This window comes from Molossus molossus, unplaced genomic scaffold (assembly GCF_014108415.1).
Source record: "Molossus molossus isolate mMolMol1 unplaced genomic scaffold, mMolMol1.p scaffold_m16_p_7, whole genome shotgun sequence".
In the NCBI taxonomy this organism is placed as follows: Eukaryota; Metazoa; Chordata; class Mammalia; order Chiroptera; family Molossidae; genus Molossus; species Molossus molossus.
Window position 1 is genome coordinate 71,384,148 of NW_023425401.1, and position 12,617 is coordinate 71,396,764.

The window sequence follows — 12,617 nt, forward strand, 5'->3', positions numbered from 1 at the left end:
GAAGGAAGACTTTCGACCTTGTTTTATGAGGCCAACATAATTCTAATTCCAAAACCAGAAAAAGACATTGAAAAGAAAAGAAAGAAAACTTCAGGCCAATACCCCTGATGAACATAGACGCCAAAATCCTGAACAAAATACTAGCAAATAAGATCCAGCAATACATCAAAAAAATTATTCACCATGACCAAGTGGGATTCATTCCAGGGATGCAAGGCTGGTACAATAATCGCAAATCAATAAATGTGATACACCGCATAAATAAAATAAAGAATAAGAACCACATGATCATATCAATAGATGCTGAAAAAGCCTTCGACAAAATCCAGCATCCATTTCTGATAAAAACGCTCAGCAATGTGAGAATAAAGGGATCATATCTCGACATAATATAGGCCATATCTGAAAGACCTACAGCCAACATCATACTCAACGGGCAAAAATAAAAGCATTTTCCTTAAGATCAGGAACAAGACAAGATGCCCACTTTCACCACTTTTATTTAACATAGTACTGGAAGTCTTAGCCACAGCAATCAGACAGGAAGGAAAAATAAAAGGGATCAAAATTGGAAAGGAGGAAGTGAAGCTGTCATTATTCGCAGATGCCATGATTCTATATATAGAAAACCTAGAGGACTCCATCAAAAATTCACTAGACTTAATAAGTGAATTTGGCAAAGTAGCATGATACTAAATTAATGTCAAGTAATTGAAGGCATTCTTATACACCAATGATGAACTCACATAAAGAGAAACTAAAAAAACAATCTCATTTACCATAGAGGAAAAAAAATTAAGATATCAAGGAATAAACTTAACCAAATAAATAAAGGACCTCTTTACGGAAAACTGCAGGTCATTGAAAAACAAAATAGAGGAAGATATAAAAAAGTGGACGCACATACCTTGTTCATGGATTGGAAGAATCAACATCCTTAAAATGTCCATACTACCCAAAGCAATCTATAGATTCACTGCAATCTCCATCAAAATACCAAAAATATACTTCACAGAACTAGAACAAATACTTTAAAAGTTCATATGAAACCAAAAAAAGGCCCCGAATAGCCACAGCAATCTTGAAAAGAAAGAAAAAAGTTGGAGGAATCACATTACCAGATTTCAGGTTATACTACAAAGCCACTGTAATCAAAACAGCCTGGTACTGGCACAAGAACAGACATATAGACCAGTGGAACAGAACAGAGTACCCAGAAATGGGCCCAAGGCAATATGCTCAATTAATATGTGAGGTGTCAAGAGCATACAGTGGAGTAAGGTCAGCCTCTTTAATAAATGGTGTTGAGAAAATTGGACAGTTACATGCAAAGAAATGAAACTAGACCATCAACTTATACCATACAAAAGAAGAAACTCAAAATGGATAAAAGACTTAAATGTGACTCATGAATCCATAAAAATCCCAGCAGAAACTGTAGGCAACAAAATTTCAGACACCATACCCAGCAGAATTTACACTGATACATCACCTAAGGCAACAGAAACAAAGGATAAAATGAACACATGGGACTACATCAAACTCAAAAGCTTCTGCACAGCAAAAGATACAATCATCAAAATGGAAAGGCAACCCACTGTATGGGAGAGCATAATTGCCAATGATATATCAGATAAGGGGTTAATTTCCAATATATAGAGAGTGCTCATACCACTCCACAAAATGAAGACAAAGAACCCAATTAAAAAATGGGCAGAGGAAATAAATAGACACCTCTCCAAAGGGGACATACAAATGGGTAAGAGAAATAGGAAGAAATGCTGAACATCACTAATTATCAGAGAGATGCAAATTAAAACAACTATGAGGTATCACCTCATACCTGTCAGAATGGCTGCCATCAACAAATCATCAAACAACAAGTGTTGGCGAGGGTGTGGAGAAAAGGGAACTCTAGCACCCTGCTGGTGGAAATGCAGACTGGTGCAGCCACTATGGAAAACAATATGGTGTTACCTCAAAAAATTAAAAATTCAACTTCCACTTGACTAATGATCCCACTTCTAGGAATATACCCTAAGAAGCCTGAAACACCAATCAGAAAGAATATGTGTACCCACATGTTTGTAGCAGCATTATTTACAATATCTACAATTTGGAAATAGCCCAAATGTCCATCAGTACACGAATGGATAAAAAAGCAATGGTACATATACATAAGGGAGTACTATGCAGCTGTAAGAAAGAAAGATCTCTTATTCTTTGAGGTAATATGGAGCGACCTGGAAAGTGTCATTCTAAGTGAAACAAGCCAAACAGAGAAAGACAATTATCATATGTTCTCACTTATTTGTGGAATATAATGATCATAACAGTCTGAGGAATGGGGTAGTCCCAGAGATGTGGAACTGGGGTACAGACTGACTATCCCCAGAATAGGTGGTTGGAGTGGGAGGAGATAAACCACAGAACTTTTTGCATGTATGCTTGAACAATGGACATGGACAACAAAGCTGGGGACAGAGCGGGGAGGGAGGTGAAGGTGGGTATCAGTGGGGGGGAAAGGAGAAACATTTGTAACAAAAATAAATAAATTAAAACAAACAAACATACAAAAAATTTATTGCAGTGCCCTAGGAAAGAAATAATGATGAATTGGGCCATTGAGAAGCCATCGAGCTGGTGAGGAATGGTCAGATCCTGGACATGTCTTTTGGGGGCAGGTTTGCTGACAGATTGGAGGTGATGTGTGAGAGAAAGATAGACATTCATAATGTCCTCAAGCCTGGTCTCTGTGGCTCAGTGGTTGAGTGTCGCCCATGCACCAGGAAGCTGCTGGTTCGATTTTCAGTCAGGGCACATGCCCAGCTTGTGGACCTGATCCCAAGTGGGGTGCATGCAGGAGGCAGCCAATCAATGTTCTCTCTCATCAATATTTCTGTCTCTCTCTCCATCTCCCTTCTTCTCTCTCTAAAATCAATAAAGAAAAAGAAAAAATAATGTTCTCAATAATTTTAACCTAGGAGGATGGAGCTGCTTTTAACTGAGATGGGAAGGGAAGGCTGAAGATAAAGCAGGTTTGAGTGGGAAAACTCTGAAGCTTGATTTTGATCATGTTATATTTGAGATGTCATCCAGGTAGTGATGTCAAGAAGACAATTGAATGCATAACTGAAGTTCAAGAGAAAAATCGAGATTAAAACATGGTATTGAAGTTGTTAAAGTAAAAAAAAAGAAAAAAGTACAATTTTACTTTTGTTAATATTATAACTAAAGATGACACTTTATTAGGCTTTACATTATTCTTAGGCTTTATGAAAAATATATAATTTAGTATATGATAGGTAATTCAGGTACAAATAAATTATTCTAACTTGCTCCAGCATCATTAAGGTATCATTTTCAGGAGCTGTTTAGATGTCACAGTGCCAAGTCCATCCGGGCATGCTGAGGCCTGAAATTCCATTCGGAATTTTTTTCTTTATACAATATGGTTTATAAAATTTGTAAAAGTTAATTTTTAACAAAGAAACTCGTAAATCATGCTTATAATCTCTAATTCTACTTTATTATTTTCTTAATATTTAAAGTATGTAATTAGCACTATGCATTCCATATATTTAATATATTGACAAAAGACCTATCTGTCTGGCCTTTATGCTTTTCTATTAGTAATTTGGAAATGTTGAAACTTGCAGAGAGAAATTATTATTGCTGCACCATTTTGTAGTGTTTTCGTTTTGTTTTGTTTTTTCCTTAAGGAATTTATGAGACTGGAGTTTTATCTTTAAAGGAATCTTTTCTTTACTGTGAGTGCCTGGAGGTCAGGGTTGTATTAATCAGCAATGTGTTCTCAGACCTGGCAAAGTTTCTAGTTCATAATGAATGCTAAGAGGATTTTGTTCAATTGAATTGAATAGCACAATACTCTTTAAAGATTAATACTAATTCTTTTCTGGATGATAGTCATGTTAGATTCAAGAAAATAAAAGTGTCCAATTGCTACTAGTTTGGGAATCAATGAAATTTAAAATTTTTTGGTTCAAGATTATCTATTAGATACACATACATGTAATCAATGAGCTCACTAACATTTACAATGAACAGTTCATAGTTAGATTATCTAGAATTTAAATTTAATCAAAACCTCCTCGACTCTATTTATGCAACCTGACTATAGTTTTCTTTTATTTTGTCTTATAAGTTAAACTTGGTATTTTCAGGTATTTTGGTTTTATTTGGGCATTTCTAGCAATTTCTCAGTTAAATGTCAGACATAAGCCATAATATTCACAAGCAGATATACCATGTACCTATAAAACCATAAATCTACTAAATATATTGAGTTTTTTTCTTTTTAAAAAATGAGAGTTGCTATGTCATTACCTGAATGATAATTTTTCAATAGAATCGTTAATATATGATCTAAGCTATGGCTTTTCTCACTTAAAAAGCTGAATATTTTTCCTCCATCTGCAATTATTTTTGCTTTTTCTTTTTTAGTCTAATTTTTCAGCATAATTTTATCATGAAGCTGTTATTTCCACCACATTTTTACATGTGGACTCTAAAAGCTTTGCCCATTTTGGTACAGCAGATATTGCTTTTCGTTAAGCTCAGAAATGTATATATTACTGCCAGCTCCCTCAGCTTTCAGGACTTTTTTATCCACCCCACCCAATCAAGCCCCTATATCTAGTATGTTGCATATACTTATGATTACACCTTTAATTTGGCTATTGTTTAAATTTAAGAAGTAAAAGAACTTACCTTTACCTTGGGCTCCCTCTACTGTTTGGGATGTTTATCAACAAGAAGTTATTTAAAAGTTTGACTGTTAATAGTTGTTATTGGTTTTGTTTTGTTTTGGCTGAGATGTTTGGCAGCCACAAGTAGGTTGAATATGCACTGTAAATTTAAAATTTATTAAAATGATGGTTTGAAATACTAGGTATCAAATCCCTCTCAAGAGGAATGGCAATCAATTAAAGTTGCTAAATATTAGATGAAGGGCATCTAAAGTTGCATGTACAGAACTGGAGTTAAAACTGGTTATAACTACAATATCCTGGCTGTCATTTGAGCAGCCAACATATTAACAGGATGAAAAAATGTAAAGAAAAATAAAATAAACATTAGACATTCTCTTTAGAAATTATTAAAATTTAACGTAGGTCATAGTGGAGGAACTATACTTATTGTTTAAAGTGGCTCAGCAGAGAATATGAATCCAGTAGGCTCTTTTCTGAAATGCCAATGTTATGCCTATGTCTCAGAAGTCATGGTAGGTTCTGTGGGCAGTGTTGGCCTTCAGCAAGTAACCAACAGTGAGTTCTACCTAAAGAAGACCTGAAGGTGGTATCTGTTTCACGTGATCAATAGTTTGTCCTTGATTTTTCTTTTTGCCTTTCTGTTACATGCTAGACTGGGAAGCTCGCATTGACAGCCATGGGCGGGTCTTTTATGTGGACCATGTAAACCGCACGACCACCTGGCAGCGTCCAACAACAGCAGCCACCCCTGATGGGATGCGGAGATCAGGGTCTATCCAGCAGATGGAGCAACTCAACAAGCGGTTGGTGATTAGCATGCAGAGAGCCCCTATAAACCAGAGTTAAAGGAGAATGGCAACTAAAGGAAAACCCTAGCCCTAACCGATTTTGCTCAGCGGTTAGAGCATCAGCCCGTGGTCCAGAGAGACCTGGGTTCAGTTCCTGCTAAGGGCATGTACCTTGGTTGCAATTTGTCCCCAGCCCTGGTTGGGTCGTGTGGGAGGCAGCCACTCGATGTGCCCCCCTTTCATGTCGATGTTTCTCTCTTTCCTTCCCACTCTATCTGAACAAAAATGTCCTCGGGTGAGGATAAAAAAAAGTTATAAGAATCGTATCTAGTTAGTTTCATATTTACTTTTCACTTACTACATTTATAAACATTTTCATATTGCTGCATAGTCTCAATATTATCATTTAGTTAACTTAATTTGCCTTATTGTTGGATTTTTTTTTTTATTGCTTTTTATCACTATTTTTGGATAAGGCCTATGGGACTGTTAAATATTAAGATTTTCTTCTAGTAGAGTGTTCCCTTAGGGTTCTATGCCCAAAAGAGCAGCAGGGGAGATCTGCCTTGTTTTGCTATTTTATATCAATGTCTAATATTTCCTAAAGTGGTTCTATGGTTCAATCTGTCAGCAGCAAGAGTTTCACTGCCCTCTCATCTTTTGGTGTGTTTTTGCTTACAGAGAGGTATCCATGGCATTTTCATGGTCTTTATATTTCACTTCTTGAAGGAAGGCTCAACCTTTGCTCCTATGAGCTTTTCTTTTACCAACTGTAGCTCCTCCCATGAGAATTATCTGTTCTTAGGCTTTGTTTTTGTTTGGTTTGGCTTGATTTTGGAAAGTTTTTTTCTTCTTTGTTTTGCTTTGTGTCTGTTTATATGTTAGTGTGTGTGTGTGTGTGTGTGTGTGTTTACAAATTAGATATTCCAGAGGACTTTCTTACCAGTTTCTATAAAATCTTTATGTAATGTAAATATTTAACCTTTGCTGCCACAAAAATAAAAAGTGAGGGAGGACATTGAAAAATATTTCTTTTTTTTTTTTCATTCTTACCCAAGGACATTTTTCCATTTATTTGCAGATAGAGTGGGAGGGAGGGGAGAAGGGAGAGAGAAAAAAGAGAGAGAAACACTGATGTGAGAGAGACACAGTGACTTGCTGCCTACTGCACAACCCCGACTAGGGCAGGGGATGAACCACAACCAAAGTAGGTGCCCTTGATCAGAACTGAACCTGCAACTCATTGGTCCATGGGCAGATATTCTAACCACTGAGCAAACTGGCCAAGGCTAAAGAATAATTCTTGATGAAATATAAAAGAACCAACTTTCAAACTCCCTCTTTCCTCTATAAAGCAGAATAAGCCTCTGAACCTGCAACCCTGCCCTTGCTGGGTGATCTCTCCAAACACCCTGTGATTTGTGCTTTTCTAATATGCCCCTACACTTCAGCAAAGATAAGGAGTGTGTCATACCTCGAGTTTGAGGCTGTTGACTCATTAAGAAATGAGATAACCAACTGAGGAACAGGTGTTGAAATTGCTAATCATCAAATAAGATTGTATTTAGTCATGAAAATTTTTTTATATGGTCACTGCACTTTGGGAAGGAAAAGAGAGGCTACAACTGAGATTTGTGTAAGCCTTGTATCTATTGTTGAGTAACAGACCACCTGAAACTTAGTGGCATAAAATAACAATAGTATATTTTATTCTTCTTATTATTATTAGCATCATCATTATTATTTTTTATGCTTCTCATGCTTGACTTAATTCAGCAAGATGGTTCTTTCTCAGGGTATCTATTGGTTGCAGTCAGAGGGTGACTGGGTTTGGAAACTCACATATCTATAGGTTGATGATGGCTGTTGGCTTGGTCAGCCAGAACTCCTACACATGGATTTTACCTGTGACCTGGGCTTCCTCACAACATAACCACTATGTCATCACAAACTGTCATTTATATTATCCTCTTTTAGTTAAGGTAACCATAAGACCTTCCCAGCTTCAAGGGGAGAGGAGCATTGATTTTCTCTCTTCATAAAGTGGTAATGTTCTGGAAGAATATGTGGAATTAAAAACATTGTTGAGCTATATTTGGAAAATGAAACCTGTCCTGAGCCATTTAAGGGATCCTCCTGATAGCAGCTTCCTTGGTCTTTGACAGGCCCCATTTCTCCTTCTGGTCAATTTTAGTCACTTAAACAGCTTCTTGTTGGCCCACACTGTTCCTACTGCCATGTACTCCCTGAGCTCCAGCAAAACATCACAGACAGGATCCTTCACCTTCCCCACAACCTCCCTATCACAGACATGATGAGGTGGAAAATAAACATGGGTAGTTCTCTCTATAATTATCTGCTCAGCCCTAACCTGTTCCACATTTTCTTATAAGAAAAATTCTGGGGAATGCCTCACAGTAATTGTTGCAGGCAAAGAGGTATCTTCAGCCAGGTGTCATGAGTGAGTGACTGATGCTCTCTAGATAAAATAAAATGTAAAGAAAGCCCTAGACCAGTGATTCTCAAACCTAGTTGTAGATGATACTACATGAAGAACTTGTTAGAATGAAGGTTTTGATTTTGCCTCAATTTCTATAATTATAACAATCATCCAGATGATTTTCTTAGAGACTACACTTGGGAGAAAAAAAATTATCTTTAAGGTCAAGGAAAGAGATTACTGGTCTTCAACAAAGGCCACAGCAGACCTTGTATCCATAACAGTGTGTCCCCTTACTCCCATCTTAGGTTGTACTTGGAGACCTGGTTACTCATTGCTACCTGGATTCTGGCTCTCCTCTTCCCCTTCATGTTTCTTCCTCTACATCCACATCTCTTTCCTGAACATAATACCCATATAGCAACATTCCCTTGACTATTGTCACTTGCATGACCAACTCAGCATGTCCAAATTCACATGAAATCTTTCTTCCCCAACTAATCATCTTCCTATGTGCTCTTTTTTCATTGTTGTTACTTACGCCTTCCTGGTTTAAGTAAAAATCTCCATATCTGGTCAGACCCCAAATCCTGTTGAATCTACATGTAAAATTATTGCAAACTCTGCCACTAAGTATCTCTTGAATTCAGCCCCTTCTCCCATTCCTGCTATGCCTTGGGGAAAAAGGAAGCTTGATCCTAATTATGTATCTTGGGAGGCTGAGAGATATTAAGCAAAATAGTGATCATGTGGGGGGCTGCTCAAAGTGAAGGAAGTAAAGTGGGGCAAAGACAAATAAGACAGCTAGATATCTGCCTGAAAATGCAATGTTAATTAGGCAAAGCAGGCTATCAAGGTCAGAGGTTAATAAACTTCTATGAATATTTTGTGGGTAGATAGGGATGATCTGAGTATCCCTACAGTATGTGGGTGTTGACTTCCCTCAGCAACAGGCTTAGAGAGCCAACATAATCCACCACCCCTGCCTGGGCCCAGGCCTTTAGCATCTCCCGCCTGGACTGATGCAGTGATCCCCAACTGCTCTCCCCAACTCCAGGCTCTTCTCCTCCAATACATTCTCCACACAGATGGGGGATGTCATTGTCAGACAGCTGAACCTATCTCTTTTTCAGCAGCTATACAGCAGTGATCTCAAAGTTGGCCTCTGGACCAGCAGCATCAGCGTCACCTGGAAACTAGTTAGAAATGGACATTTTTCTCTCCTTTACCCAGATCTATTGATTCAGAAAGATTCAGGGAGTGGGACCTGGCAGCGTGTATTTTAAAAAGCCCCCTGCAGGTGATCCTGATGCAACTCAAGTTGGAGAACTAATGCCAAGAGAAGAATATTCAAACTGCTGCCAGTGGCAACCAACTATGTGCTCTCTGCCTCCCCTCTGCTGGTCTCCTAGCTCTGCCCGAGGTCCATATATCCTGATGACACCACCAAGCTTCTCAGAGTTCTCCAAGGATGAACTCTTTGGGTCATGTTATTTTCTTTATGTTTTGTTTTTACCTGCAAGCTCCCCAACAAGTTCATACTCTGATTTCAACATAGATATACTTTAGGTGTCTCCTCACCTGTTTCACACGCCTCTTATACATCTAGGACAGCTTTTGACATTGCTAGAGTTATGGTTTACTTAGAGTTCCATCTTGATTGTGATGTGTGTTTAGAGTGTGATAACATATTCTAGTTTTCTCTTTGATCTAATAGTCCAGTGCAGCCTGGGCATATTGGAAGAGTTGGTAAATATTTAGTAGGTACCTGGCAAGGTGACTAACTGGCTAGCCAACTGACTAAATCTTCAATTTGGGAAGAGAACTAAAATGAGCCTTCAAATAAGCAGAATGCATTTGTCTGCCAAGACTTTTATTTTTCTACCAGTATGCTTTTCTTTCCACATCCCTGCCAGTCATATCGCTTTCCTGTTAAGCAAAAATAAGTGAGTAGAACTATTATAGTTTGTAGACTTATTACAATAATGTAGACATAATTTCATATTTTAATTGTAATATTTTAAGTTATTTTCCATAGTCTTATTTTAGTCTTAGCCAGATTGTGTTTAATGCAGGGTATAGGCTATTTTAAAAAAATAATTTGCTATATATATGTTGGTTTTTTAGAAGTCACCACACTTGAAACTTACCATATCTCACAAAACAAAGAGAAGTCAAATCATCTAGAAACACTTGTCTTGCTAATTGTTTTGGCTCTTTTTTGGTATTTTAAGTATTTTTTTTCCCCTAACATTCAAGACAACAATTTACAGATTTCTTCAGTCATCTGATTCAAAGCACCAGCCCACAACAATCCAACAAACAAAATTTAACTCTTGTCTTTTCATTTTCTGATGCAAAGGTATAAAAATATTCAGCGAACCATTGCAACAGAGAGGCCGGAAGAAGATTCTGGTAGCCAAAGTTGTGAGCAAGTCCCAGGAGGAGGTTGCGGAGGAGGTGGTGAGAGTGACTCAGACACTGAATCTTCTCAGTTGAGCTTAGGTATGAGAGGAAGGGTTCCTAGACTTCTGGGATGGCATCCAGTGACTGTGTGACAGAGTGTGTGAGTCCTTTGTAGTATGGTGTTGTGACCTCGGAGAAAGAGCAATGGGATGGATGGAGGTCAGGACAGAGGAGAAAGAGGCAAAGCGCAACAAAGTAAAACAGATAGAAGTTTCCCACCAAGAACTAAAGAAAAAATGGGTTCACATAAAGAGAATACTAGCACCATGGCTTGGAGTCTGAAGACAAGAAACAGATGAAGTCTAGGAACTCAGAGCTGGGTTTGCTATGATATTTGTGCATCAAGGCAATTTTTTCAGTGTCTTAATCATTTCTAGTTAGGTTAATTTATTTGTTATAGTCTAAGGATTTTCCAGTTATAAATAAAACACGCAATAAAAATTTATGATCTGCTTCAAAAGAGCCACATAACCACACGATGAATAGGAATAATTAATTGTTTGTTTTAGGAATAAAATACAATTCCCCTTGAGGGAGAACATGGAAATAAAGAAATTTTCCAGCAAGCTCATGATTATGCACACCACCCAAGAGCCTTTTTACCAAATAATGTAGGTGTCCGTCAGGCATCTGCTTGTCATTTCTTAAAACTCAAGTGAGGATATTCAAAAGGCATAGAAGACTGGCTTTCTTTCTTTTATACCTGTAATGAGATAAGAGGATCACAGTGACATACTAATAATCCACTTTTTTAAACTGAGTTAGGTGATGAAAAATTTATTTGCAAAAAAAAGGCTCGGAAAATAGTCTGAGCCAACAAGCATGTGCTTCCAGTTCTTCCAGGTATCAGCCCTCTATGACAATGCAAAATAGTGAACATTATCATGAACTTTTTTGAATGCATGTATACAGTTCTACCAATTGCCTTCATTTTAGTCATTTTACCAGATATACCAACTAAACTAACTAGTTCAGGATTTTATATTATTAATTTATTTATTCAACCTTCTGAGAGAAATGTGGTTAAGTAGTTGAGTAATTAGAAACATGAGGGGGAAAAAAAAGCAGAAAATTTATTTCTGGGTTTGGAATCACATAAGTTGGTATTTGCTATGTAACAAACCATCCCAAAGCTTAGTAGCTTAAATCCAAAGCCAGGCATTTATCCAATGGTCCTGCAGATGGGCAATTTGAGCAGAGCTCAATTAGGTGGTTCCTCAGATGCCACTGGGCTCACCCATACATCCTTGGTCTGCTATTCAAACGGCCATGATCTGTCCACCTTTATAGGGCCCCAGTAAGGAAGCTCCCCATGCCTTCTCATCGTGTATCAGGCTAGCCCAAATTTGTTCTCGTGGTAGTGAAAGAGTTCAGAGTTAGAGTGAGGACATATAGGCTTCTTGAAACCCTGACTCCAAATCTTTGCTAAATTCTGTTGGTTAAAGCCAGACACATGGCCAGCTTGATTCAGCAAGGGGAAAAGCTGCAACATCTCATACAGATGGGTATGGATGCAGAGAGGGGAATAAATTATGGCCCTTTCTGCAAACAATCTATCTTATCTATGATTATCCACTTGTAAAGAACATTTTTAAAAAGTAATTGGCATTAAAGGGACACGGAGACTAAATAATCTATACAGAAACACTTCGAAGAAATAATGGTTCGTTAATGACATACACAGTGATATGACTCCTGGTCAGATCACCGGGACACCTGTTCTTATTGCTAACTCCTGGTCAGATAACTATTAAAAACAACAGTCCACTCCAACTGTGTAAGTCAAGGTATGTGTGCTGCTGGTATGCAGAGAAAAGTAATGTGTTTGAAATAACTTTCTTCCAATGCACTCTGTTGCTTTGTTTCACTTTTTCCAGATCTGAGGAGAGAAGAGTCACTTTCTCCATTGAACTCACAAAAAATCACTTTGCTGTTGCAGTCCCCTGCGGTCAAGTTTATCACTAATCCTGAATTCTTCACTGTACTGCATGCCAATTATGTGAGTGCTCCTAATATTCAGAGTGAGCCTGGCCTGGCTTCCATCAAGATCAAAAATACAACTTTGCCAAGTTATACGATACATGAAAGAGGGCAGCATTTTAACCCAGGCAAAAAAAAAAAAAAAAGAAAGAAAGAAAGAAAGAAAGAAAGAAAGAAAGAAAGAAAGAAAGAAAGAAAACAGCTCAGTCC

General features: G+C 37.7%; 1 protein-coding gene across 1 annotated transcript in view; it reads left to right on the forward strand.

Annotated features, from left to right (window-relative positions):
- The window catches only part of HECW1 (HECT, C2 and WW domain containing E3 ubiquitin protein ligase 1), a 632,276-nt gene that overhangs the window by 312,585 nt on the left and 307,074 nt on the right, over positions 1–12,617 (forward strand). Inside the window, exons 10-12 of the mRNA XM_036246873.1 lie at positions 5,386–5,536; positions 10,324–10,466; positions 12,305–12,426. Coding sequence (XP_036102766.1) covers positions 5,386–5,536; positions 10,324–10,466; positions 12,305–12,426 — 416 coding nt within the window. The remainder of the gene's footprint in view (positions 1–5,385; positions 5,537–10,323; positions 10,467–12,304; positions 12,427–12,617) is intronic.